The sequence below is a fragment of the Salvelinus fontinalis genome, chromosome 24 (genome assembly GCF_029448725.1).
Source record: "Salvelinus fontinalis isolate EN_2023a chromosome 24, ASM2944872v1, whole genome shotgun sequence".
NCBI lineage: Eukaryota > Metazoa > Chordata > Actinopteri > Salmoniformes > Salmonidae > Salvelinus > Salvelinus fontinalis.
Window position 1 is genome coordinate 36,398,292 of NC_074688.1, and position 27,628 is coordinate 36,425,919.

The 27,628-nt window shown below is 43.9% G+C and overlaps 1 protein-coding gene across 4 annotated transcripts in view; it reads right to left on the reverse strand.

The window, feature by feature from the left end:
• slc36a4 (solute carrier family 36 member 4) overlaps positions 1-27,628 on the reverse strand; it is a 230,844-nt gene that overhangs the window by 154,069 nt on the left and 49,147 nt on the right. For 3 of the 4 annotated variants that reach the window (XM_055880596.1, XM_055880595.1, XM_055880598.1), the window contains exon 11: positions 6,075-6,244. In XM_055880596.1, coding sequence (XP_055736571.1) covers positions 6,075-6,244 — 170 coding nt within the window. Of the gene's footprint in view, positions 1-6,074; positions 6,245-22,723; positions 22,974-27,628 lie in introns of those variants that run through there. The other variant, XM_055880597.1, reaches the window with a different exon arrangement.

Below are 27,628 nucleotides of genomic sequence, written 5' to 3' on the forward strand. Positions count from 1 at the left end.
GGAATTGGCTTCCTATTCCGCAAGAAAGCATCCTTCACTCATGCTGCCAAACATACCCTTGTAAAACTGACCATTCTACCAATCCTCGACTTCGGTGATGTCATTTACAAAATAGCCTCCAATACCCTACTCAATAAATTGGATGCAGTCTATCACAGTGCCATCTGTTTTGTCACGAAAGCCCCATATACTACCCACCACTGCGACCTGTACACTCTCGTTGGCTGGCCCTCGCTTCATACTCGTCGCCAAACCCACTGGCTCCAGGTCATTTACAAGACCCTGCTAGGTAAAGTCCCCCCTTATCTCAGCTCGCTGGTCACCATAGCAGCACCCACCTGTAGCACGCGCTCCAGCAGGTATATCTCTCTGGTCACCCCAAAACCAATTCTTCCTTTGGCCACCTCTCCTTCCAGTTCTCTGCTGCCAATGACTGGAACGAACTACAAAAATCTCTGAAACTGGAAACACTTATCTCCACCACTAGCTTTAAGCACCAGCTGTCAGAGCAGCTCATATATTACTGCACCTGTACATAGCCCATCTATAATTTAGCCCAAACAACTACCTCTTTACCTACTGTATTTATTTATTTTGCTCCTTTGCACCCCATTATTTCTATCTCTACTTTGCACCTTCTTCCACTGCAAACCAACCATTCCAGTGTTTTTTTTACTTGCTATATTGTATATACTTCGCCACCATGGCCTTTTTTAATATTTTTATTTATATATATATATTTTATTTGCCTTCACCTCCCTTATCTCACCTCACTTGCTCACATTGTATATAGACTTATTTTTCAGTGTATTATTGACTGTATGTTTGTTTTACTCCATGTGTAACTATGTGTTGTTGTATGTGTCGAACTGCTTTGCTTTATCTTGGCCAGGTCGCAATTGTAAATGAGAACGTGTTCTCAATTTGCCTACCTGGTTAAATAAAGGTGAAATAAATAAAATAAAATAAATAAAAATGGACAGGGTTATAGCTCGCCACCTAGCCATTTCAGCACCATGGACAGGACTCTAACTATTCACCCAGCCAAAGCAGGACCATGGACAGGGCTCAAACTATTCACCCAGCCAGTTCAGCACCATGGACAGGGCTCAAACTATTTGCCCAGCCAGTTCAGCACCATGGACAGGGCTCTTGGTGACTACAAGGCAGAGTATGGAGTCTGTTAAAATAGAACTGGGCAAACAGGCCTCCCCACATTGACAGTGTAGTATCCTATCCTAGCAGGCGCAAGCCCAACTGGCCACATTAGTTGGTATGTAGTGTCTGTTGACAGACAGACAGACACATCCTGAGGATCTGTTTCCAATGCTCTCCTCCTCATCCTCCACCTCTTCCTCAGCAGTTTCCTATTTTATGCAGTCATGCTATTCATTATTCTTCCATCCGTTAGCCAGCTTTTAACTTAACTTCCTCCAATTAATCATTTCAGACAAGAGAGGAAGAAGCAAACTAACGGCATCAGTGTTTACTTTGAGATAAAGAGGAGGAGGGAAACTAACGACATCAGTGTTTACTTTAAGATAAAGAGGAGGAGGGAAACTAACGACATCAGTGTTTACTTTAAGATAAAGAGTGGGAGGGAAACTAACGACATCAGTGTTTACTTTAAGATAAAGAGGAGGAGGGAAACTAACGACATCAGTGTTTACTTTAAGATAAAGAGGAGGGAAACTAACGGCATCAGTGTTTACTTTGAGATGAAGAGGAGAGGAGGGGGAAACTAACGGCATCAGTGTTTACTTTAAGATAAAGAGGATGAGGGAAACTAACGACATCAGTGTTTACTTTGAGATGAAGAGGAGAGGAGGGGGAAACTAACGGCATCAGTGTTTACTTTAAGATAAAGAGGATGAGGGAAACTAACGACATCAGTGTTTACTTTAAGATAAAGAGGAGGAGGGAAACTAACGACATCAGTGTTTACTTTGAGATGAAGAGGAGAGGAGGGGGAAACTAACGGCATCAGTGTTTAACGGCATCAGTGTTTACTTTAAGAGGAGGAGGGAAACTAACGACATCAGTGTTTACTTTAAGATAAAGAGGAGGAGGGAAACTACCGACATCAGTGTTTACTTTAAGATAAAGAGGAGGAGGGAAACTAACGACATCAGTGTTTACTTCGAGATGAAGAGGAGAGGAGGAGGGAAACTAACGACATCAGTGTTTACTTTAAGATAAAGAGGAGGAGGGAAACTACCGGCAATAGTGTTTACTTTAAGATAAAGAGGAGGAGGGAAACTAATGGCATCAGTGTTTACTTTAAGATAAAGAGGAGGAGGGAAACTAATGGCATCAGTGTTTACTTTAATATAAAGAGGAGGAGGGAAACTAATGGCATCAGTGTTTACTTTAAGATAAAGAGGAGGAGGGAAACTAACGGCATCAGTGTTTACTTTGAGATGAAGAGGAAAACTAACGGCATCAGTGTTTACTTTAAGATAAAGAGGAGGAGGGAAACTAATGGCATCAGTGTTTACTTTAAGATAAAGAGGAGGAGGGAAACTAACGACATCAGTGTTTACTTTAAGATAAAGAGGGGGGAAACTAACGACATCAGTGTTTACTTTAAGATAAAGAGGAGAGGAGGGAAACTACCGACATCAGTGTTTACTTTAAGATAAAGAGGAGGAGGGAAACTACCGACATCAGTGTTTACTTTAAGATAAGGAGGAGGAGGGAAACTAATGGCATCAGTGTTTACTTTAAGATAAAGAGGGGAAGAGCTACATCTGTACCTCCCTGGGTTGGGTTCTCCCTGGGGTATCCCACTAGAACACCCCGTACGTACAGACACACACACACCATAAAAGTCTTTGAAGAGTGCAACTCAGACACAGCGAGATAATTGAAAGCACCATGACAACCAGCCATTTCGCAGTCAATCTTCTGCTTGTTCATTCATTCAACATCTGGGGGCTGCCTGTCTGCCTGCCTGCATAGGGGAAAATATGTAAAAAGTCTTTCATGATTCTCAGCCAAAGAGATCAATTCCAGGTCCGATCAAATGAGACCACTCTCACATTGTAAATCAGACAGAGGACACAGACAAGATTCTCAGATGTTTCTCACAGCCCAGCTACATGGATACACAAGCAGTTGTGCTACCCACAAACCCTAGAGAAATAATCTCCTTTGGCATAGTTTGTAGCAAATGTAAAAAAGTCTAGGATCATCCCACTCACTCACAGCTGTTATACACCATCAGTACACAGTAGATACAATGTAAGTACTCACAGGTCAGATAAACAAGCAGTCAGTCATTCAGTTCACCATATACACACACACACACACACACACATATATATATACACAGTTGAAGTCGGAAGTTTACATACACCTTAGCCAAATACATTTAACCTCTCTTGGGTAGGGGGCAGTATTTTCACGTCCGGGTGAAAAGCCTGCCCAAAGTAAACTGCCTGTTATTCAGGCCCAGAAGCTAGGATATGCATATAGTTGGTAGATTTTGATAGAAAGCTCTCTAAAGTTTCTAAAACTGTTAAAATAATGTCTGTGAGTATAACAGGACTGATATGGCAGGCGAAACCCCGAGGACAAACCATCCCCCCCCCAAAAGAAATCGGCCTACCACTGTTTTCAATGGCTGTCACTTTTATTATAAGGCGAAATCCTCCCAGATTGCAGTTCCTAGGGCTTCCACTAGATGTCAACCGTCTTTAGAAAGAGTTGTAGGCTGGATTTTGGAACAAATTTGCCAGAAATTGTAGTTTTCTAGGTGGCTCCCATTTTGGCTGTAGTGTTTCTTTGGTATTTTTCTCCGGTAAAGACAATAACGATTCTCCGTCTAAAATGTTATTGTTTATTTACTTATTAGGGTACCTAAGGTTTGATTATAAACATTGTTTGACTTGTTTGGAAAAGTTTATTAGTAACATATGAGATTCCTTTTGTATGCATTTTGATGGAGGGAAACAGGGTGTATTATTGACTGAAGCGCGCCAGCTATACTGACTTTTTTTGGATATAAAAGAAGGACTTTATCGAACAAAAGGACCATTTGTGATGTATCTGGGACCTTTTGGAGTGCCAACAGAAGAAGATCATCAAAGGTAAGGCATTTATTATATCGCTATTTCTGACTTTCGTGGCGCACCTGCCTGGTTGAAACAGATTTTTCATGCTTTTGTTAGCGGGGCACTGTCCTCAGATAATCGCATGGTGTGCTATCGCCGTAAAGCCTTTTTGAAATCTGACAGAGCAGCTAGATTAACAAGAAGTTAAGCTTTATTTTGATGTATTACACTTGTGATTCTATGAAAATTACGAAAGGAAAATATTTATAATTCTGTAGTTTCAATTTCGCGCTCTGCAATTTCACCGGATAGTGGCTAGGTGGGATGCTACCGTCCCACCTGCCCATAAGAAGTTAAAGTTTGTTTTTCACAATTCCTGACATTTAATAAAAATTCCCTGTCTTAGGTCAGTTAGGATCACCACTTTATTTTAAGAATGTGAAATTTCAGAATAATAGTAGAGAGAATGATTTATTTCATCTTTGTTTCTTTCATCACATTCAAAAGTGGGTCAGAAGTTTACATACACTCAATTGGTATTCGGTAGCGTTGCCATTAAATTGATTAACTTGGGTCAAACATCTCGGGTAGCCTTCCACAAGCTTCCCACAATAAGTTGGGTGAACTTTGGCCCATTTCTCCTGACAGAGCTGGTGTAACTGAGTCAGGTTTGTAGGCCTCTTTGCTCGCACATGCTTTTTCAGTTGTGCTGACAAATATTCTAAAGGATTGAGGTCAGGGCTTTGTGATGGCCACTCCATTACCTTGACTTTGTTGTCCTTAAGCCATTTTGCCACAGCTTTTGAAGTATGCTTGGGATCACTGTCCATATAGAAGACCCATTTGCGACCAAGCTTTAACTTTCTGACTGATTTCTTGAGATGTTGCTTCAACATATCCACATAATTTTCCCGCCTCATGATGCCATCTATTTTGTGAAGTGCACCATTCCCTCCTGCAGCAAAGCACCCCCACAACATGATGCTGCCACCCTGTGCTTCACGGTTGAGATGGTGTTCTTTGGCTTGCAAGCCTCCTTTTCCTCCAAACATAACGATGGTCATTATGGCCAAACAGTTCTATTTTTGTTTCATCAGACCAGAGCACATTTGAAAAGTACGATCTTTGTCCCCATGTGCAGTTGCAAACCGTAGTATGGCTTTTTTATGGCGGTTTTGGAGAAGTGGCTTCTTCCTTGCTGAGCGGCCTTTCAGGTTAGGTCGATATAGAACTTGTTTTACAGTGGATATAGATACTTTTGTACCTGTTTCCTCCAGCATCTTCACAAGGTCCTTTGCTGTTGTTCTGGGATTGATTTGCACTTTTCGCACCAAAGTACGTTCATCACTAGGAGACAGAACATGTATGACGGCTGCGTGGTCCCATGGTGTTTATACTTGCGTACTATTGTTTGTAGAGATGAATGTGGTACCTTCACGCGTTTGGAAATTGCTCCCAAGAATGAAGCAGACTTGTGGAGGTCTACATTTTTTTTCTGAGGTCTTGGCTGATTTCTTTTGATTTTCCCATGATGTCAAGCAAAGAGGCACTGAGTTTGAAGGTAGGCCTTGAAACACATCCACAGGTACACCTCCAAAACTCAAATTATGTCACTTAGCCTATCAGAAGCTTCTAAAGCCATGACATCATTTTCTAAGCTGTTTAAAGGCAGTGTCAAATTAGTGTATGTAAACTTCTGACCCACTGGAATTGTGATACAGTGAATTATAAGTGAAATAATCTGTCTGTAAACAATTGTTGGAAAAATTACTTGTGTCATGCACAAAGTAGATGTCCTAACCGACTTGCCAAAACTATAGTTTGTTAAAAAGTAATTTGTGGAGTGGTTGAAAAGCGAGTTTTAATGACTCCAACCTAAGTGTATGTAAACTTCCGACTTCAACTGTGTGTATGTATATATATATATATATATATATATATACACACATACATACATACATACATACATACATACATACATACATACATACATACTATAGACAGAGAGAAGGTACTCACAGGTGAGGCAGACGAGCAGGCCTCTGAGGATCATCTCACAGGGTGCCCTCCAGCTCTTCCTTAGCCTCGCTTGGACCGGGGGAATCATGATCTCCGCCGGGACGAAGAACTGGATGGCAAAGCTAACAAACACTCCGAAGGAGTACAGGATCTTCACCATCTGATTGGTCCTGCAGAGAGAAACACACACAGGGGAGATATGAGTGAGAACTGCTTTGAACCAGTGGATTTGAAACAGAGCCTTGGAATAGAGGCCCAGCCATGTTTTGACCACAGTCTTGGCTTTATTTATTCTACAGGTCCAGGTGTGTTTGGAAGAGGCCCAGCCATGTTTTGACCACAGTCTCAGCTGTATTTAGTCTACAGGTCAAGGTGTGTTTGGAAGAGGCCCAGCCATGTTTTGACCACAGTCTCAGCTGTATTTAGTCTACAGGTCAAGGTGTGTTTGGAAGAGGCACAGCCATGTTTTGACTACAGTCTCAGCTGTATTTAGTCTACAGGTCCAGGTGTGTTTTCAGTTCATCCCCATGGGGCCCTACTGTACAGTAACAGGCAGAGGTGTGTATAACCACAGGGGCCAATGACAATGTTTGGTCTAAAGTACAGGAGGCTACTGAGGGGAGGACAGTTCATAATATTGGCTGGAATGGAGTGAATTGAAGGGTATCAAACACATGGAAACCATGTGTTTAATACCATTTCATTTTTTCCATTCCAGTCAAAACAATGAACCCGTCCTCCCCCACCGCCTGCCTGTGGTCTAAAGTGTGTTTAATAACAGGGGTCAGGGACAGTGTTTGGTCTAAAGTGTGTTTAATAACAGGGGTCAGGGACAGTGTTTGTTCTAAAGTGTGTTTAATAACAGGGGTCAGGGACAGTGTTTGGTCTAAAGTGTGTTTAATAACAGGGGTCAGGGACAGTGTTTGGTCTAAAGTGTGTTTAATAACAGGGGTCAGGGACAGTGTTTGGTCTAAAGTGTGTTTAATAACAGGGGTCAGGGACAGTGTTTGGTCTAAAGTGTGTTTAATTACAGGGGTCAGGGACAGTGTTTGGTCTAAAGTGTGTTTAATAACAGGGGTCAGGGACAGTGTTTGTTCTAAAGTGTGTTTAATAACAGGGGTCAGGGACAGTGTTTGGCCTAAAGTGTGTTTAATAACAGGGGTCAGGGACAGTGTTTGGCCTAAAGTGTGTTTAATAACAGGGGTCAGGGACAGTGTTTGTTCTAAAGTGTGTTTAATAACAGGGGTCAGGGACAGTGTTTGTTCTAAAGTGTGTTTAATAACAGGGGTCAGGGACAGTGTTTGGCCTAAAGTGTGTTTAATAACAGGGGTCAGGGACAGTGTTTGTTCTAAAGTGTGTTTAATTACAGGGGTCAGGGACAGTGTTTGGTCTGAAGTGTGTTTAATAACAGGGGTCAGGGACAGTGTTTGGTCTAAAGTGTGTTTAATAACAGGGGTCAGGGACAGTGTTTGTTCTAAAGTGTGTTTAATAACAGGGGTCAGAGAGAGTGTTTGTTCTAAAGTGTGTTTAATAACAGGGGTCAGGGACAGTGTTTGGTCTAAAGTGTGTTTAATAACAGGGGTCAGGGACAGTGTTTGGTCTAAAGGTAGAGAAAGTGTGTTGCAAAAGGAATGTCATATGTGTGTTGGAAGCAAGTATGGTTGATGCACTGGCAGGCTGCTGAGATGAGGCCACACATGGTTTCCTGTGAGTGAAGCAGGATATTATGGGTTACGGTCATAATATGAAGGCTATTCCATGCGAGAAACTGCCTGAGCAAGAGGACAAGTACATTACTGTCCAGTTTGAGAAACAGACGCCTCTCACAAGTCCTCAACTGGCGGCAAAACACCAGCCTCAACGTCAACAGTGAAGAGGCAACTCCAGGATGCTGGCCTTCTAGACAGAGTTGCAAAGAAAAAGCCATCTCTCAGACTGACCAATAAAAAGAAAAGATTAAGATGGGCAAAAGAACACAGACACTGGACAGAGGAAGATCGGGAAAAAGTGTTATGGACAGACGAATCTAAGCTTGAGGTGTTCGGATCACAAAGAAGAACATTCGTGAGACGCAGAAAAAATGCTGGAGGAGTGCTTGACGCCATCTGTCAAGCATGGTGGGGGCAATGTGATGGTCTGGGGGTGGTAAAGTAGGAGATGTGTACAAGGTAAAACGGATCTTGAAGAAGGAAGGCTATCATTTTGCAAAGCCATGCCATTCCCTGTGGACGGCGCTTAATTGGAGTTAATTTCCTCCTACAACAGGACAATGACCCAAAGCACAGCTCCGAAGTATTTAGGGAAGAAGCAGTCAGCTGGTATTCTGTCTATAATGGAGTGGCAGGCACAGTCACCGGATCTCAACCCTATTGAGCTGTTGTGGGAGCAGCTTGACCGTAAGAAGTACGTAAGAAGTGCCCATCAAGCCAATCCAACTTGTGGGAGGTGCTTCAGGAAGCATGGGATGAAATCTCTTCAGATTACCTCAACAAATTGACAACTGGAATGCCAAAGGTCTGCAAGGCTGTAATTGCTGCAAATGGAGGATTCTTTGACAAAAGCAAAGTTTGAAGGACGCAATTATTATTTCAATTAAAAATCATTATGTATAACCTTGCGAACGTCTTGACTATATTTCCTATTCATTTTGCTATTTTGCTATTCAAATACTATTTTGAAATACCTGGGTTAAATGTATGGAAGTGCATTTGAGTTAGTGTATTTGAGTATTTAAAATACTTTCCAAGTGTATTTCCAAATACATTAAAATATTCAACTAGCTGAACACTTACTTGTATGAATGTATTTGAAAGTAAATTAGACATTTGAAATAGTACTTGAACCCAGGTCTTATCTGTGTGTGACAGGTGCTGGGAGCGTTTGTGTGATATTCTGGCATCGGTTCGTATTTTAAATCACAAACATAAAAACGCCAACCGAACACACGATTTCTGTTAAAAAAATAATAATAATGAATAGCAGCACTATAAAAAAAATACATCTGCATTAAGCCATAAACAAATTATATGCATATGAAAAATACATCTAAATATATTAAGATATAGTCCCGAAATAGAACATTATAGGGCCATTGACAGACGAAGCTCTCTAGTCTACTGTATATCCTGCAGTTGCATAACTCTTCCTGGCTGGCTGTGGAGTAGAGTAGGAACTAAGAATACAGTGGGCTCTGCTTCCCCAGTCAAGAATAACCACTTGTCATGGCCAGAGGCAAAAAAAGCAGATCAAGCAATTGGAAAACTGCAATAGTTTTCTCCTGCAGGTAGTGTAACGATCACTGAGCATATAAATGAAGGGTGATGACGCGCCTTTGAGCCATCGCCACGTCGGGACATTTTCCTCTATTTCTCCCCACACAAATGGACAAATTGTTTGGTCTACGTACTGTCTTATTAAAATACAATTTTCCACCACCATGCTAGGGTAGTTAATGCTACTCCTGTACATTGTGTACAGCATTCACACAAGGGTAAACAACAGACTGGTGCAACCTGATTGGCTGGACACTGTACATAATGTAGCACAAGCTACTAGGTTTTATTAAAGACAGTTTGCACATTTTCCCAGTTTTTTCCTTGGCTGAACTCCATTAAAGCTAGTTAAGGAGGAAACCAATAACTTTGCAGCCTGAATGAAATATGTTCTATATACTCACTGGTTGCGGGGGGGTTCGAGTGCATTGCCCGCTGAACTACCTGCGTTGGGACACCAAATACCAAAACGACACGTACTTTGGCGAACCTTGGGGCATATTTTTTGCTTTGATATCGCTACTCTATTATATAAGAATACAAACGCAAATAGGGCCTCCCGAGTGGCGCAGCGTTCTAAGGCACTGCATCGCAGGCATCACTACAGGCCCGGGTTCGATCCCTTGCTGTGTTACAGCCAGCCATGACTGGGAGACCCATGAGGCGGCACACAATTGGCCCATCATCGTCTAGGTTAGGGGACGGTTTGGCCGGCCGGGATGTCCTTGTCCCCTCGTGCTCTAGTGCCTCCTTGTGGCGGGCCGGGCGTCTTTGGTGCGCCTGGCTTCCGGGTTAAGCGAGCAGTGTGTCAACAAGCAGTGCAGCGTTGCAGGGTCGTGTTTCGGAGGATGCATGAATCTCGACCTTCACCTCTCCTAAACAAAAGAGCCTGAAAAGTTCATTGTTGATGCTAATTATTCCTTTGTTTTCATTAGCGAGTTTAGTAGTGGCCATTGTAATATCAATAGTGGAGTAGTATTGCTATTCAAGATAATTATCACTGTTCATTTAAGGATCCCTTCTCTTCTAGGGAGAACTTCTTATCTACAGTGGTTTGTCCTTTAAAAGTTGCAGCGTACTGCGGCACAGCTTGCATGGTGCCGCAGAATTCTATGGCACGTTATGTAAGTGTGAACCACTGGTACCATTAATGCTAGTTAGTGCTAGTTTGACCACCAGAGGGCATCTTTGAGAAGCATTTGATAGCCTTCAATAGCGGCTGTACTAGAGAATTTAAAACCTATTTTTGTAAAAACATACTATATGCGACTGATTTTAAGAATTTTGCATAATATTATGGTGTTTCTATTCCAAGAAAAATGAAAAACCCTCGGTTTCCGTTAGGATGGAATGGAAAATATGGCGCTGTACAACGTGATGATCAGGAGTAGGCTACAGTACTGGGCTACTTAGCTAAAGAATCCCTGTGTTGTGTGGGCACGCGGGAGACCGGGGTTCAATTCCCCAACAGGGAGGAAGGAGTAGGCTGTCCTTTTAAATAAGAATTTGCTCATAACTGATTTGCCTAGTTAAATAAAGGTTACACTAAGAGCATAACATTGCTACACCCTAATTCTAGTCTAACCAATACCCAAACTGAGATTAAGTTAAAATATAAATCTCATTGATTTATCAAGACCAGTCCCCATGCTTGTCTCAGAGCAGCGCGAAAAGGTGCTAAAATGGTTGTAGGCTTTTGTTCCAAATCCTATTGCTTCTAACTTCAATATGCTCTTTAAATAAATAAGACCTACACCACTTTTGACAGCACATTACTCAACACTAGTGAGACTCATGTCGCCTACGGTATAATCAAAAAACATGACGTGACTCTCCGCCAATAATTACATATAGAGGATTCAAAATTAAAACCAAAAGCCGCCTCCATGGGTCGACCCCGTCGAACCTGCATCTGTAGCAATGCATTTTGCAATTCGGGAGCCCCCATCCACAAAGTATCAAAATAGAGAGAGCATTTGGTAATGGGCTATTATAATACTATTATAGTACTGCACATGGTGTCCAGGTCAGGATAACCTAAACATTTATTCATTAAAGACTATCAGAAAGAATGTTGGTACTTATTTATTTTGATCCAAAGCCATGAATGAGTGAGTCACTCAGCTTTATGTAGGTGCCAGTCTATATGCCTGTGCCATCAACTTGATAATACATAACGATATTGGAGGTGATTTTAAAAAATCTGAATGAAGGCCAAAATAATATTTGTAAAGCCCAAAACATTTATTTAGGTTTTTAGAGGGAGAGAAACGCTGGGCTAGTTGTGCGCCACCCATAAAGGCCAAAATATAGCCCTGCTAATGGCGCTGTACAACGTGACCATGAGTATTTTCCAGTAAGCAACAATTTGGTTCCCTTCATTAGACAACTTTGTTCCAATATTTCTGTAATTCAGTGATATTTATTACCATAATAATTCGTTATGGATCCATAACTAAATAAACGTCGGCATTTTGAAAAGAGTATTTTTATTATTATTTTATTAACGAAAGCATAAAGATGCTGATGAAGAAATACAGTACATGCTTTTACATTTGGATAATAAAGAATTTTGAAGATATAAGCCACCTGCATTTGTTTATTAGGCTATAGCAGAACAGCATAACGGTCCAAACGGCCCTTACTGTGCCTGGTGAGTAGTTGGTCAAGTTCTGTTGTCAGAAGAGGAATGGAAATGTCAGGGTGAACCGACAACCTGATGAACCCGCAAAGTATGTTGACTCTGCCTGTTGGAGATGGTGGAGTTCCAGAGCTCACAGGTGTGCCTGGCATGGATTGCGACTCCATCTCATTCCTAGCACTCCTCAACACCTGAACCTCCGCCAATGCCGCCTGGCTCTGAACAAATGGATCAGTTGTCGCCTGTATCTCTGCTCTCAGATAATGTTTCTTTTTCTGCTGGTCTGACTTCAATGGCCCGATCTCGGTCTTCAAAATTTGAATCTGATCCATGTGCACCTTCATCAGATGACCAGAATGGTACCACCCTGAGCCCCCATCGATTACAGTGGTCTATAAGAGAAACGGTAGATCAATTAAGAATTAAAAGCGACTCCAACACGCAAATGCTGTGTACACATTTGAAGAATCAAGAAAACTAACCGCTTTCTTGGCAACCATGAGTTTTCTCGGTTCGGCCCATTGTCCAGTCCTTTGTCCACTGATCTCCACGGATGATTTTCAGCATGGCTGTATGCTCTGCAAAAATACATTCTAGTTTTTAGTACACAATATAGAACTTTTTATTTTTTTATTTAACATTTATTTAATTATCGATTTTATTACACATTGATGGGCTATATACTTTTTTTTTAAAGAAAATGCACTGAAACCAAAATACCTTTAGTTTTGGTGATCCTCTCAGCTCCGGCTCATTTTCAAGTCGAACGGGTAGCACCATAGAAAGAAACTGGCTTGATGAAAACAATGTCCATTTCGTCTGTTCTCTTTGGTCGCAATGTCATTTGTTTTAGATAAACAAATAGTTTTTGAATGGTAACTGTGTAAAGGGGGAGTTTGGGGCGGGGTGAGGAATCCTGGAAAGGTGTGACTTTCAAACCTACAGTAGCCGGGTTATAAAGAGTCTATTGTCCTGCTAATCGGGCTACAAGTGTTTGAAAACCTGTTTTCAAAATGCCACCAGCTGGCCATCACTACTGTAAATAAAACCACAGCATCTTGTTTACATTCTTTATTATAACCACAATGTTACAAATACTTTGTATCTACCTTTCCAATTACTTTAAGAGTTTGGGGATTTACAAATGTGTGCTTTCGTGTAATTCTTCGTTAAATCCAGTTCGGATTTAAGTATAACTTTTGAATGACGCCTTTAGTGAGAGGTCTAATGCTTTAATACTTAATAATATCTGCCCTCCGAATTCATATCTAACGGGCATTTTTCACGCCATTATTAGTTACATTGTTTTAGTTTGAACGTGCAGACTGGCACTAAGAACAGCGGGATCGTTTCCCTAGTCAACGCCATTAATAGTGCAATGCCCCTTAAAGTGTTACTCTGTGCTACCCAGTGGGGCGGGAAGGGGTCCACCCCCCCTCCCCATGGGCTAGGTCCGTCTTCTGTGCGCAGCTCTGTGGCCCATCCCGTGCCCCCTACCTCACTGTTTCAGTGGATACAGCTGGAGAACTGCAAGGCAATCCCATTGTGAGCCACTCGGGAGCCATGACCAATATATATTGTCCTGCTAATAACAGGGTTAATAATATGTGTGAGAATATCCAATATAATTCAAAATTAATAATCGCTTTGTTTAAAAAATAATATTTTGGAGATTATTTCGTTTTTCAAATAATGTAAAATGAGCGAGAAAAAGGCCATTCTTGAACATGGGGTGAGACATTGTTACTAATTTGTAAATAAAGCCAGTTTGTTATTTAGAATAATTTATTTCTGTTTTTAGAGTGAGAGAAACCAAAAACCTACAGTCATCTCATGAGTCTCCCAGTCGAGGCCAGCACAGGTATTGAACCAGCATCTGTAGCAGCACAGCTTGCACTGCTATGCAGTGTCTTAGACCATTGTGCCACTCAGGCGATGTACAACGTGACCGGTCGGGAGTGGCCTACAGTACTTCAGCAAGAGCAAAATAATCTTAACAAAATAAAATAATAAAAACCTTAGTTGTTACAACAGTTTTAGTAAGTAATACTGAAGTCGTGCACAATTATCAGTTCTATTTAGGTTTATGTTGCCTATTCATTGTCAGTTAGATACACAGTAGGACCCAAAAGCATAATCAGTGCTCCAACTCCCCCTTGCGCTGGTCTGGAGCAATGAAGTAGTACCGTACTAAACCACAAATTACCTCTATGTCCCGCAGCATAATCGCAAAACTTTTAGTGGAGACCCCACTGAAGGTAAGAGGGAGGTTATAAATTGCTATTGGCCATGTAGCTAAGTTTATTATATTATTTTAGGCTATCTGGCATTAGTGCGTAAGCCTAAGCTTGGGCCTAAATGTACGCACACCAAATAGCCTATGTGCCAATCGCCAAATGCTTTTGGGAATGGGCAGAAAAAGTTAACATCTATCCATGGAGGCAAAAAGGACAATGTCTGAGTTTAATTCAATAAGAGAAAAACTGTGAAATGGAGAGTTGAAGATAAAGCAAAGGATGGGCCAGAACAGTAACGTTCGGGAAAGACTTTGTAAAGCTGTAAAAGAGGATGATAGCAGTGATGGGCTGTTACAATTCGACAGTCACAACAGTTTTGGGTCGTCTTCACAGCTTTCTATTTCCTTACAACCGGTCAAACTGATGTCATTTGGACATGTTGTTTTCTCTCCAGGTCCCTAAACATCTTTTCTCCTCGTCAGTCAGTCTCTCGCTCCCTCTCCCCTTTCCCTAGCTCTCGCTCGTCCCCTTGTCCTGCTCTCTGTCCCGCTCCCCCCCCCCCCCTCTTTCTCTCCTCTGCAGGGATTAGCCCCCTACCAAGCCACAGAGGGACTCTGAGAGGGACTCTCAATTATTCATTGAGGTTATCACACGGCAAAGACCTCCCGCACACTACCAGAGGTAAAGCTATGAAAAACATTCTCCTCCTACTGTAGATCTGATATCAGACAAAGCCCACTGACAGCAACCCGGCGGAGGGGGAAAAGGGACAGGGAGAATAGGCCATTAGGGAAAGAGAGGAGGCAATAGAGCCAATTACGGACCCATTGAGGAAGGAAATTGAGGAAGGAAAGTACAGTGGAGACCTGGGAGGAGAGTTAATGTTGGGTGCTGAGCTGTGAGGGAAAGGTTAGGTGAATGAGGCACAATGAAGGAGAGCGAGAGAAAGGGAGGGAGGACAAGAAGTGGTAATAGTGTAAATCCCTACTAGCCAGGAGCCCGAGAGGATGGAGAATAGCAACTCATACTATGAGTGTAGAGGGAGTGGAGGAGAACACTGCAAAAAGCCTTCAATATGAGACAAGATGGAGAGAGGAGGAAGGGGAGAGGTAATATCACCTCTCACAGGCAGAGGAGAACCACTGCATTGGCCAGAGACAGAGAGAGACTCATGGTATCCACCAGATTGAGGACAGAAGCTCATCATTTCTGCGTGGGGGAATAGACACAAGCAACAGAACCACTCTAACCGGCAGTTGCACGCTCCACTGTGTTTCTCCAGTGGGCGCCACTGAAAAGCCTCTCCATCTTGGCTCATGCAAGCAATGGCAGCTAGTTATCTGGGGCCTGCAGATATGATGCATGCACTATATTTCCACATCCCTATTCCAATGGTGAAAACAAATGTGTCTGCTTCCCCTGGCCCCCAGGCTCTCTGAATAGACTATTTCCAATTCATAAAAAAATAATATGTTGAATTAATGTGGAAAATGTATTGATTTGCAAAAAGTAATTAAAGGGAATTTCGTATTTTTTTTCACCAAACTTTTAACATAAATCCAATGACATGACTGACATTTTATGTTGATTTCACATTTGTTGACAACTTCAACCAAAATGTAAATCAAACTAGACGTTGAAATGACGTCTGTGCCCAGTGGGTAGTCTTCTATTACCACCCCCACCCCCCCTCTCTCTCTCTAAACTGAGCTACAGATACAATTTGTCTTGCCAGTGAAAAATGGAGAACCAAATACTCTTGGGGGGTATGAGCTTTTTTTGCAAATATCCCGTTTCCGAAAGCTGTGGCAAGTTCACGCCAAGGAGATGTGTGAGAGTGAGTGTACGTAGATGCTAGTGTGTGTGTGTGTGTGTGTGTGTTTGTGTATGTGTGTGTGTGTGTGTGGTCTGGCTGGCTGGCACTTGATGAAGCTGCGTTTATCAAACATGAGGGATAATGAAATGTGCAGTCATCAATCACCTGAAAGACAAAATGCTAGCCCCCCTCTGTCTCATTACATTTGGGCCTGCCCTATTCATTAAATTAGACCCAAACGACTTTGGCAATTAAAGCACATTTGTACTCTCACTCCCCGAGTTTTTTATTTATTTATTTTATTTATTTATTTTACCGTTATTTTACCAGGTAAGTTGACTGAGAACACGTTCTCAATTGCAGCAACGACCTGGGGAATAGTTACAGGGGAGAGGAGGGGGATGAATGAGCCAATTGTAAACTGGGGATTATTAGGTGACCATGATGGTTTGAGGGCCAGATTGGGAATTTAGCCAGGACACCGGGGTTAACACCACTACTCTTACGATAAATGCCATGGGATCTTTAATGACCTCAGAGAGTCAGGACACCCGTTTAACGTCCCATCCGAAAGACGGCACCCTACACAGGGCAGTGTCCCCAATCACTGCCCTGGGGCATTGGGATATATTTTTTAGACCAGAGGAAAGAGTGCCTCCTACTGGCCCTCCAACACCACTTCCAGCAGCATCTGGTCTCCCATCCAGGGACTGACCAGGACCAACCCTGCTTAGCTTCAGAAGCAAGCCAGCAGTGGTATGCAGGGTGGTATGCTGCTGGCATTAAGTGACAAACCTCACCATAGCATACTTCGTCTTGTCATATTACACTGGGCTGTGCCATACATACAGTAATATAGAGGACCTGAGGTCCCGACAGAGATCCTTGCTATGCAGTTAGCATTTTTCATGGTTGGGAGCAGGCGGTCAGACAGACAACTTTGAGATTATTTTTATTTATTTGGAAACGGTTGTCTTCCTGATTTGTATGCTTTAGCCTATCTATTATATTAAAAACATATCTTTGTTAAATCTTTTTTTTTTTTTACCAGGAAGCGCTCATTGATATTTGAAATCTCTTTTCAAGAGCGTCCTGGCCAAGATAGGCAGCACCAAGTCATTACACAATTACAAACAGACACGAAAAACTACAAGTAATCTAGTAAAAACCATAGAATTTACAAGAGTATAACAAAATCATAAAACAGCAAATTAAAAACATTGACAGGTCAGGGAATCAGCCTCAAAATCAGTGATTTAAAAACACCAATCGGGACACGTTCGTCCAAGTTATTCACACACACTCAGAATTCTCTGCTTCAAGTTAAGCAGCCTACCTTTCCTCTCCTAGTTGGGCAGCGCCGAATATATGTGGTCTCTAAATAATAGGGTAGGCAAGCATGGGCGGAGAATCACGGAGCAGTTATCTTTCCAAGGAAATTAAATATGATTAGACCATTGTTTACTACAGTGTCTGTAAATAAATATTGACAAAGGAAAGAAGAGGGCACTCAACCAACGCGAGTTGAGGTGCAATCAAAAAACATTTATCATCACTGAAAAGGTTAGGTTACCATAGTGAGTGAGTGTTTTGCCTTTCATTTTCAATAAATATTGATTACTTATTTATTTGTCTGTCTGCAAATCGTCCTCCTAAAAGGTAGGCTATATCGTACAGTGGTTCTTCCTTTGAAAGTTGTGTCATACTGCAGCACAGCTTGCGGGGTGCTGCGGAATGGTATGGCACGTTGAAGTGCCATGTCAGAGTACTTTACTGTCAGCCATTGTTACCATTAATGCTAGTTGGACCACCAGAGGGCATCTTTGAGAAGTTAAGTTGTTGAAACGACATGGAGTTGTAGGCCTAAGAGTTCTGTTTACTGTAGCAGTTTTAGCATAACTTACTTATTGGCATAAAGGCCTACTTCAGTATACAGTATACCAATCAATCAATAATGAATGTTATCACACAGAACACAAGTCATCCATGTCCTTAAATACAGTCAAGCATTTTAGTTATAAAACAAAATAACAAAGGGAGAATTGAATAATTCAAAAACACACTGCTCAAAAAAATAAAGGGAACACTTAAACAACAATGTAACTCCAAGTCAATCACACTTCTGTGAAATCAAACAGTCCACTTAGGAAGCAACACTGATTGACAATAAATTTAACATGCTGTTGTGCAAATAGAATAGGCAAAAGGTGGAAATTATAGGCAATTAGTAAGACACCACCAAAAAAGGAATGGTTCTGCAGGTGGTGACCACAGACCACTTCTCAGTTCCTATGCTTCCTGGCTGATGTTTTGGTCACTTTTGAATGCTGGCGGTGCTTTCACTCTAGTGGTAGCATGAGACGGAGTCTACAACCCACACAAGTGGCTCAGGTAGTGCAGTTCATCCAGGATGGCACATCAATGCGAGCTGTGGCAAAAAGGTTTGCTGTGTCTGTCAGCGTAGTGTCCAGAGCATGGAGGCGCTAGTCTTTGAAGTTCCCACATATGCTGAGCACTTGTTGGCTGATTTTCCTTCACTCTGTGTCCAACTCATCCCAAACCATCTCAATTGGGTTGAGGTCAGTGAATGTGGAGGCCAGGTGATCTGATGCAGCACTCCATCACTCTCCTTCTTGGTAAAATGTTAAAAAACAAATGATAGTCCCACAAAGCGCAAACCAAATGGGATGGCGTATCACAGCATAATGCTGTGGTAGCCATGCTGGTTAAGTGTGCCTTGAATCGTAAATAAATCCCTGACAGTGTCACCAGCAAATCCCCCCCACAGCATCACACCTCCTCCTCCATGCTTCACAGTGAGAACATTACATTTACATTTACATTTAAGTCATTTAGCAGACGCTCTTATCCAGAGCGACTTACAAATTGGTGCATTCACCTTATGACATCCAGTGGAACAGCCACTTTACAATAGTGCATCAGATCTTTTAAGGGGGGGGGGGGGGGGGGGGGGGCAGAAGGATTGCTTTATCCTAGGTATTCCTTGAAGAGGTGGGGTTTCAGGTGTCTCCGGAAGGTGGTGATTGACTCCGCTGTCCTGGCGTCGTGAGGGAGTTTGTTCCACCATTGGGGGGCCAGAGCAGCGAACAGTTTTGACTGGGCTGAGCGGGAACTGTACTTCCTCAGTGGTAGGGAGGCGAGCAGGCCAGAGGTGGATGAACGCAGTGCCCTTGTTTGGGTGTAGGGCCTGATCAGAGCCTGAAGGTACTGAGGTGCCGTTCCCCTCACAGCTCCGTAGGCAAGCACCATGGTCTTGTAGCGGATGCGAGCTTCAACTGGAAGCCAGTGGAGAGAGCGGAGGAGCGGGGTGACGTGAGAGAACTTGGGAAGGTTGAACACCAGACGGGCTGCGGCGTTCTGGATGAGTTGTAGGGGTTTAATGGCACAGGCAGGGAGCCCAGCCAGCAGCGAGTTGCAGTAATCCAGACGGGAGATGACAAGTGCCTGGATTAGGACCTGCGCCGCTTCCTGTGTGAGGCAGGGTCGTACTCTGCGGATGTTGTAGAGCATGAACCTACAGGAACGGGCCACCGCCTTGATGTTGGTGGAGAACGACAGGGTGTTGTCCAGGATCACGCCAAGGTTCTTAGCGCTCTGGGAGGAGGACACATGTGGAGATCATCCATTCGTCTACTCTGCGTCACAAAGACATACAAGTTGAAACCAAAAATCTAAAATTTGGACTCATCAGTATAAAGGACACATTTACACCGGTCTTAACGTCCATTGCTCGTGTATCTTGGCCCAAGCCAAGATTATTGATGTCCTTTAGTAGTGAATTTCTTTGCAGCAATTTGACCATGAAGGCCTGATTCACGTAGTCTCCTCTGAACAGCTGATGTTGAGATGTGTCTGTTACTTGAACTCTGTGAAGCATTTATTTGGGCTGCAATTTCTGAGGCTGGTAACACTAATGAACTTATCCTCTGCAGCAGAGGTAAGTAACTCTGGGTTTTCCTTTCCTGTGGCGGTCAACATGAGAGCTAGTGTAATCATATTACCTGATGGTTTTTGCGACTGCACTTGAAAAAACGTTCTAAGTTCTTGCCAGATTGACTGACCTACCTGTCTTAAAGTAATGATAGACTGTCATTTCTCTTTGCTTATTTGAGCTGTTCTTGCCATAATATGCACTTGGTCTTTTACCAAATAGGGCTATCTTCTGTATACCACCCCTACAACTGATTAGCTCAAACGCATTAACTTCTTTGGGGTAAGGGGCAGTATTTTCACGTCCGGATGAAAAGCATGGCCAGAGTAAACGGCCTGCTACAAAGCCAAAAAAGCTAGAATATGCATATTATTAGTAGATTTGGATAGAAAACACTCTGAAGTTTCTAAAACTGTTTGAATGATGTCTGAGTATAACAGAACTCATATGGCAGGCAAAAACCTGAGAAAAAAATCCAACCAGGAAGTGGGAAATCTGAGGTCGTTCGATTTTCAACTCAGTTCCTATTGAAGATACAGTGGGATATTGGTAATGTTGCATTTCCTAAGGCTTCCACTAGATGTCAACAGTCGTTAGAACCTTGTCTGATGCTTCTACAGTGAAGTGGGGCCGAAGGAGAGAGGAATGAGTCAGGTCTATCATGACCTGAACATGCCCTGACCATGAGCATTCACGTGAGAGCGAGCTCTGTTCCATCGCACTTCTGAAGACAATGGAATACTCCGGTTGGAACATTATTGAAGAATTATGTTAAAAACATCCTAAAGATTGATTCAATACTTCGCTTGTCATGTTTTTAAAGACTGTAATATAACTTTTTTAACTTTTCATCCATACTTTCCCCTGGACCTGCCCGTGCGTCGTGAGTTTGTGAAGTGTACTGAACGCTAGAACAACAAGGAGGAATTTGGACATAAATGATGGACATTATCGAACAAAACAAACATTTATTGTGGAACTGGGATTCCTGGGAGTGCATTCTGATGAAGATCATCAAATGTAAGTGAATGTTTATGATGTTACTTCTGACTTCTGTTGACTGCATAATATGGCGGATATATTTGTGTCTTGATTGGGCTTTGAGCGCCGACCCAGATTATTGCATGGTTTGCTTTTTACGTAAAGCTTTTTTGAAATCTGACACAGCGGTTGCATTAAGGAGAAGTGCATCTAAAATTCCATGCATAACAGTTGTATCTTTTAGCAATGTCTATTATGAGTATTCCTGTAAATTGATGTGACTCTCTGCAAAATCAAAGGATGTTTTGTAACTTCTGAACGTAAGGCGCCAATGTAAATCTGTCATCAAGGCAAAGGTGGCTACTTCGAGGAATCTCAAATATAAATATATTTTGATTTGTTTAACACTTTTTTGGTTACTACACAATTCCATGTGTCATGTCATTGTTTGTCTTCACTATTATTCTACAATGTAGAAAATTGTAAAAATAAAGAAAAGCCGTGGAATGAGTAGGTGTTTCCAAACTTTTGACTTGTACTGTACAGTGGTTCCTCCTTTAATAGTTGCAGCACCTTGCGGGCTGCTGCAGCATTCTATGGCACGTTATTTCATTGTCAGCGATTTTTTTACGTTAATGCAAGTTAGTGCTAGTTTGACCACCAGAGGGCAACTTTGAGAAGCATTTGATAGTCTCCCATATTGGCATTACTAGAGAATTTAAAACCTTTTTTGTAATAACATAGTACATGGGACTGATTTTAAGAAATGTTGCTTAATTAACTTGATTAATATTATGGTGTTTCTATTCCGAGAAAAACTAAAAATGAAACCCTCAGGGTTTCCATTAGGATGGAATGGAAAATATTGCACTGTACAACGTGACGGTCGGGAGTAGGCTACAGTATAAGAGGTAGTAGATAGTAGAATTCTAAATTAATATCTAAGGGGAATAACATTTCTACACCCTAATTGTAGTGTAACAAATACTAATTTCGCCCATGGTTGGCCTACAGTATATCTAAAAATATTGTTTTTCAATGACGTGACTCTCCGCCAATAATTACATTTAGAGGATTGGAGGACTCTATATTAATATCTATGGGGCATTTTCCTTAAATATAGAGGATTGGAGGACTCTATATTAATATCTAAGGTGCATTTTCTGTTAGATATTCTCAGATATTAGGGGCTTTTATATAACTCGAAATGAATTAATAATAATAATAACAATAATAGCTTTGTTTAAAAAGTAATGATATTTTGGAGATTTAATTTTCATTTAAACTGGAGTGAGTGAGAAAAAGGCAATTATTGAACATGGGGTAAGACATTCTCACTAATTTTTAAATGAAAACCAGATTGTTATTTAGAATTAAATATTTCTGGGAAAAACCTATCTTGATTATTTAGCAGACATCACGTACTTATATTCATTCAACACATATATCTTACGAATATAATTGAACATTTTCATTTCTCCATGCTTGTCTCAGAGCAGCGCAAAATGGAGCTGAAATAGATGTCCACAGCGGGAAGGCATATATATACAGTGGGGAGAACAAGTATTTGATACACTGACCATTTTGCAGGTTTTCCTACTTAGAAAGCATGTAGAGGTCTGTAATTTTTTATCATAGGTACACTTCAACTGTGAGAGACGGAATCTAAAACAAAAATCCAGAAAATCACATTGTATGATTTTTAAGTAATTAATTTGCATTTTATTGCATGACATAAGTATTTGATACATCAGAAAAGCAGAACTTAATATTTGGTACAGAAACCTTTGTTTGCAATTACAGAGATCATACGTTTCCTGTAGTTCTTGACCAGGTTTGCACACACTGCAGCAGGGATTTTGGCCCACTCCTCCATACAGACCTTCTCCAGATCTTTCAGGTTTCGGGGCTGTCGCTGGGCAATACGGACTTTCAGCTCCCTCCAAAGATTTTCTATTGGGTAGGCCACTCCAGGACCTTGAGATGCTTGCAAAATACACCTGCGAAATTGGCAGTGTATCAAGGTGTTTGATACACCTGCAAAATTGGCAGTGTATCAAATACTTGTTCTCCCCACTGTATATATATAAGATGTATATAAAAACGATAATTTAGAGATTATTTTGTTTGCAAAAAAACTACAGTGAGCGATTGTAATCTTTTGAAAGGCCAAAATATAGCCATGCTAATAGCCATAATGATGCTGTACAACGTGACTGTAACGGATTTCCTCCTCCTCTTCATCCGAAGAGGAGGAGCAGGGATTCGACCAAAACGCAGCATTGTGAAATGACATGATTTATTTAAACAAGACGAAAAAACTAACTACACTTGAATAATTAACAAAACAAATAAACGATGTAGACAGACCTGGACACGAACTTACATATAACGTGAAGAACGCATGAACAGGAAACAGACTACATACAAAACGAACGAACGATACCGAAACAGTCCCGTGTGGCGCGACAAACACAGACACAGGAGACAACCACCCACAACAATCAATGTGAAAACACCTACCTTAATATGGCTCTCAATCAGAGGAAATGAAAACCACCTGACTCTAATTGAGAGCCATATCAGGTCACCCTTTAACCAACATAGAAACACATAACATAGACTACCCACCCAAACTCACGCCCTGACTGTCAAACACATACAAAATAACAGAAAACCGGTCAGGAACGTGACATAACCCCCCCCTCAAGGTGCATACTCCGAACGCACCACCAAAAGTCTAGGGGAGGGTCTGGGTGGGCGTCTGACCACGGTGGTGGCTCAGGCTCTGGGCGAGGTCCCCACCCCACCATAGTCAATCCCAGCTTACGTCTCCCCCTTAGAATGACCACCATCATCTTACACCCACTTAATTTAACTGGTAACCTTAAGATAAGGGGCAGCACCGGGACAAGGGGCAGCACCGGGATAAGGTAGCTCAGGACAGAGAGGTAGCTCAGGACAGAGAGGTAGCTCAGGACAGAGAGGCAGCTCAGGATAGAGGGGCAGCTCAGGATAGAGGGGCAACTCAGGATAGAGGGGCAACTCAGGATAGAGGGGCAACTCAGGATAGAGGGGCAACTCAGGATAGAGGGGCAACTCAGGATAGAGGGGCAACTCAGGATAGAGGGGCAACTCAGGATAGAGGGGCAACTCAGGATAGAGGGGCAACTCAGGATAGAGGGGCAACTCCGGACAGAGAGACAGTTCTGGATAAATGGCAGCTCATGGCTGGCTGACGGCTCTGGGCGCTCATGGCTGGCTGACGGCTCTCGACGCTCATGGCTGGCTGACGGCTCTCGACGCTCATGGCTGGCTGGCGGCTCTCGACGCTCATGGCTGGCTGGCGGCTCTCGACGCTCATGGCTGGCTGGCGGCTCTCGACGCTCATGGCTGGCTGGCGGCTCTCGACGCTCATGGCTGGCTGGCGGCTCTCGACGCTCATGGCTGGCTGGCGGCTCTCGACGCTCATGGCTGGCTGGCGGCTCTCGACGCTCATGGCTGGCTGGCGGCTCTCGACGCTCATGGCTGGCTGGCGGCTCTCGACGCTCATGGCTGGCTGGCGGCTCTCGACGCTCATGGCTGGCTGGCGGCTCTCGACGCTCATGGCTGGCTGGCGGCTCTCGACGCTCATGGCTGGCTGGCGGCTCTCGACGCTCATGGCTGGCTGGCGGCTCTCGACGCTCATGGCTGGCTGGCGGCTCTCGACGCTCATGGCTGGCTGGCGGCTCTCGACGCTCATGGCTGGCTGGCGGCTCTGGACGCTCATGGCTGGCTGGCGGCTCTGGACGCTCATGGCTGGCTGGCGGCTCTGGACGCTCATGGCTGGCTGGCGGCTCTGGCAGACCCTGTCTGGCTGGCGGCTCTGGCAGACCCTGTCTGGCTGGCGGCTCTGGCAGACCCTGTCTGGCTGGCGGCTCTGGCAGACCCTGTCTGGCTGGCGGCTCTGGCAGACCCTGTCTGGCTGGCGGCTCTGGCAGACCCTGTCTGGCTGGCGGCTCTGGCAGACCCTGTCTGGCTGGCGGCTCTGGCAGACCCTGTCTGGCTGGCGGCTCTGGCAGACCCTGTCTGGCTGGCGGCTCTGGCAGACCCTGTCTGGTTGGCGGCTCTGGCAGACCCTGTCTGGTTGGCGGCTCTGGCAGACCCTGTCTGGTTGGCGGCTCTGGCAGACCCTGTCTGGTTGGCGGCTCTGGCAGATCCTGTCTGGTTGGCGGCTCTGGCAGATCCTGTCTGGTTGGCGGCTCTGGCAGATCCTGTCTGGTTGGCGGCTCTGGCAGATCCTGTCTGGTTGGCGGCTCTGGCAGATCCTGTCTGGTTGGCGGCTCTGGCAGATCCTGTCTGGTTGGCGGCTCTGGCAGATCCTGTCTGGTTGGCGGCTCTGGCAGATCCTGTCTGGTTGGCGGCTCTGGCAGATCCTGTCTGGTTGGCGGCTCTGGCAGATCCTGACTGACGAATGGCTCTAGCGGCTCCTGACTGACGAACGGCTCTGACGGCTCGGGACAGACGGGCGGCTCTAACGGCTCGGGACAGACGGATGGCTCAGATGGCGCTGGGCAGACGGATGGCTCAGATGGCGCTGGGGAGACGGATGGCTCAGATGGCGCTGGGGAGACGGATGGCTCAGATGGCGCTGGGCAGACGGATGGCTCAGATGGCACTGGGCAGACGGATGGCTCTGGACGGATGAGGCGCACTGTAGGCCTGGTGCGTGGTGCCGGAACTGGAGGCACCGGGCTAAGGACACGCACCTTCAGGCTAGTGCGGGGAGCAGGGACAGGGCACACTGGACTCTCAACACGTACTACGGACCTGGTGCGTGGTACCGGCACTGGTGGCACCGGGCTGAGGGCACGCACATCAGGACGAGTACGGGGAGAAGGAACAGTGTGTACAGGGCTCTGGAAACGCACAGGTGGCTTAGTGTGTGGTGCCGGAACTGGGGGCACTGGGCTGGAGACACGCACCATAGGGGGAGTGCGTGGAGGAGGCACTGGTGGTACTGGGCTGGGGCTGGGAGGTGGCGCCGGAAATACCTGACCGTGCAGGCGTACTGGCTCCCTTGAGCATTGAGCCTGCCCAACCTTACCTGGTTGAATGCTCCCCGTTGCCCGACCAGTGCAGGGAGGTGGAATAACCCGCACCGGGCTATGTAGGCGAACCGGGGACACCATGCGTAAGACTGGTGCCATGTAAGCCGGCCCGAGGAGACGTACTGGTGGCCAGATATGTAGGGCCGGCTTCATGACATCCGGCTCAATCCTCAATCTAGCCCTACCAGTGCGGGGAGGTGGAATAACCCGCACCGGGCTATGAACACGTACAGGAGACACAGTGCGCTCTACTGCGTAACACGGTGTCTGCCCGTACTCCCGCTCTCCACGGTTAGCCTGGGAAGTGGGCGCAGGTCTCCTACCTGCCCTTGGCCCACTACCTCTTAGCCCCCCCAAGAAATTTTTGGGGTTTCTTCGCGGACTTCCAGCCACGTCTCCTTGCTGCCTCCTCATACCACCGCTCCTGGGCTCTCGAAGCTTCCATCTCCTCACGAGCGCGGCGATATTCCCCAATATGAGCCCAGTGTCCTTTTCCCTCCAATACTTCATCCCATGTCCAGGATTCCTGTTTCGTGGACCACTGTTCGTGGTCCCGCTGCTTGGTCTGGGTTTGGTGGGTGGTTCTGTAACGGATTTCCTCCTCCTCTTCATCCGAAGAGGAGGAGCAGGGATTCAACCAAAACGCAGCGTTGTGAAATGACATGATTTATTTAAACAAGATGAAAAAACTAACTACACTTGAATAATTAACAAAACAAATAAACGATGTAGACAGACCTGGACACGAACTTACATATAACGTGAAGAACGCATGAACAGGAAACAGACTACATACAAAACGAACGAACGAACGATACCGAAACAGTCCCGTGTGGCGCGACAAACACAGACACAGGAGACAACCACCCACAACAATCAATGTGAAAACACCTACCTTAATATGGCTCTCAATCAGAGGAAATGAAAACCACCTGCCTCTAATTGAGAGCCATATCAGGTCACCCTTTAACCAACATAGAAACACATAACATAGACTACCCACCCAAACTCACGCCCTGACCGTCAAACACATACAAAATAACAGAAAACCGGTCAGGAACGTGACAGTGACCATGTGTGTTTGAAAGAGTATTTTCCAGTAAGAAACTATTTGTTTGCCTTCATTAGACAACTTTGTTCCAATATTTCTGTAATTCAGTGATATTTATTCCCATAGTAATTCGTTATGGATCCATAACTAAATTAACATCTGAATTTTGAAAGAGTAATTTTCTCATTATTTTATTAACGAAAACAAAGATGTTGATGAAGAAATACTGTACTGCTGTTTTGAGTTAGAAATGTAACACTTCAGAGTACTTAAGCATTGAATACATTGCAGGTAGGGGGATGTTCTCACCTACAGTAGCCGGGCTATAAAGAGTCTATTGTCCTGCTAATCGGGCTACAAGTGTTTGAAAACCTGTTTTCAAAATACCCACCAGCTGTCCAGCTCTACTATAAATAAAAACAAAGCATCTTGTTTACATTCTTTATTGTAACCACAATGTTACAAATACTTTGTATCTACCATTCCAATTACTTTTAGAGTTTGGGATTAATTT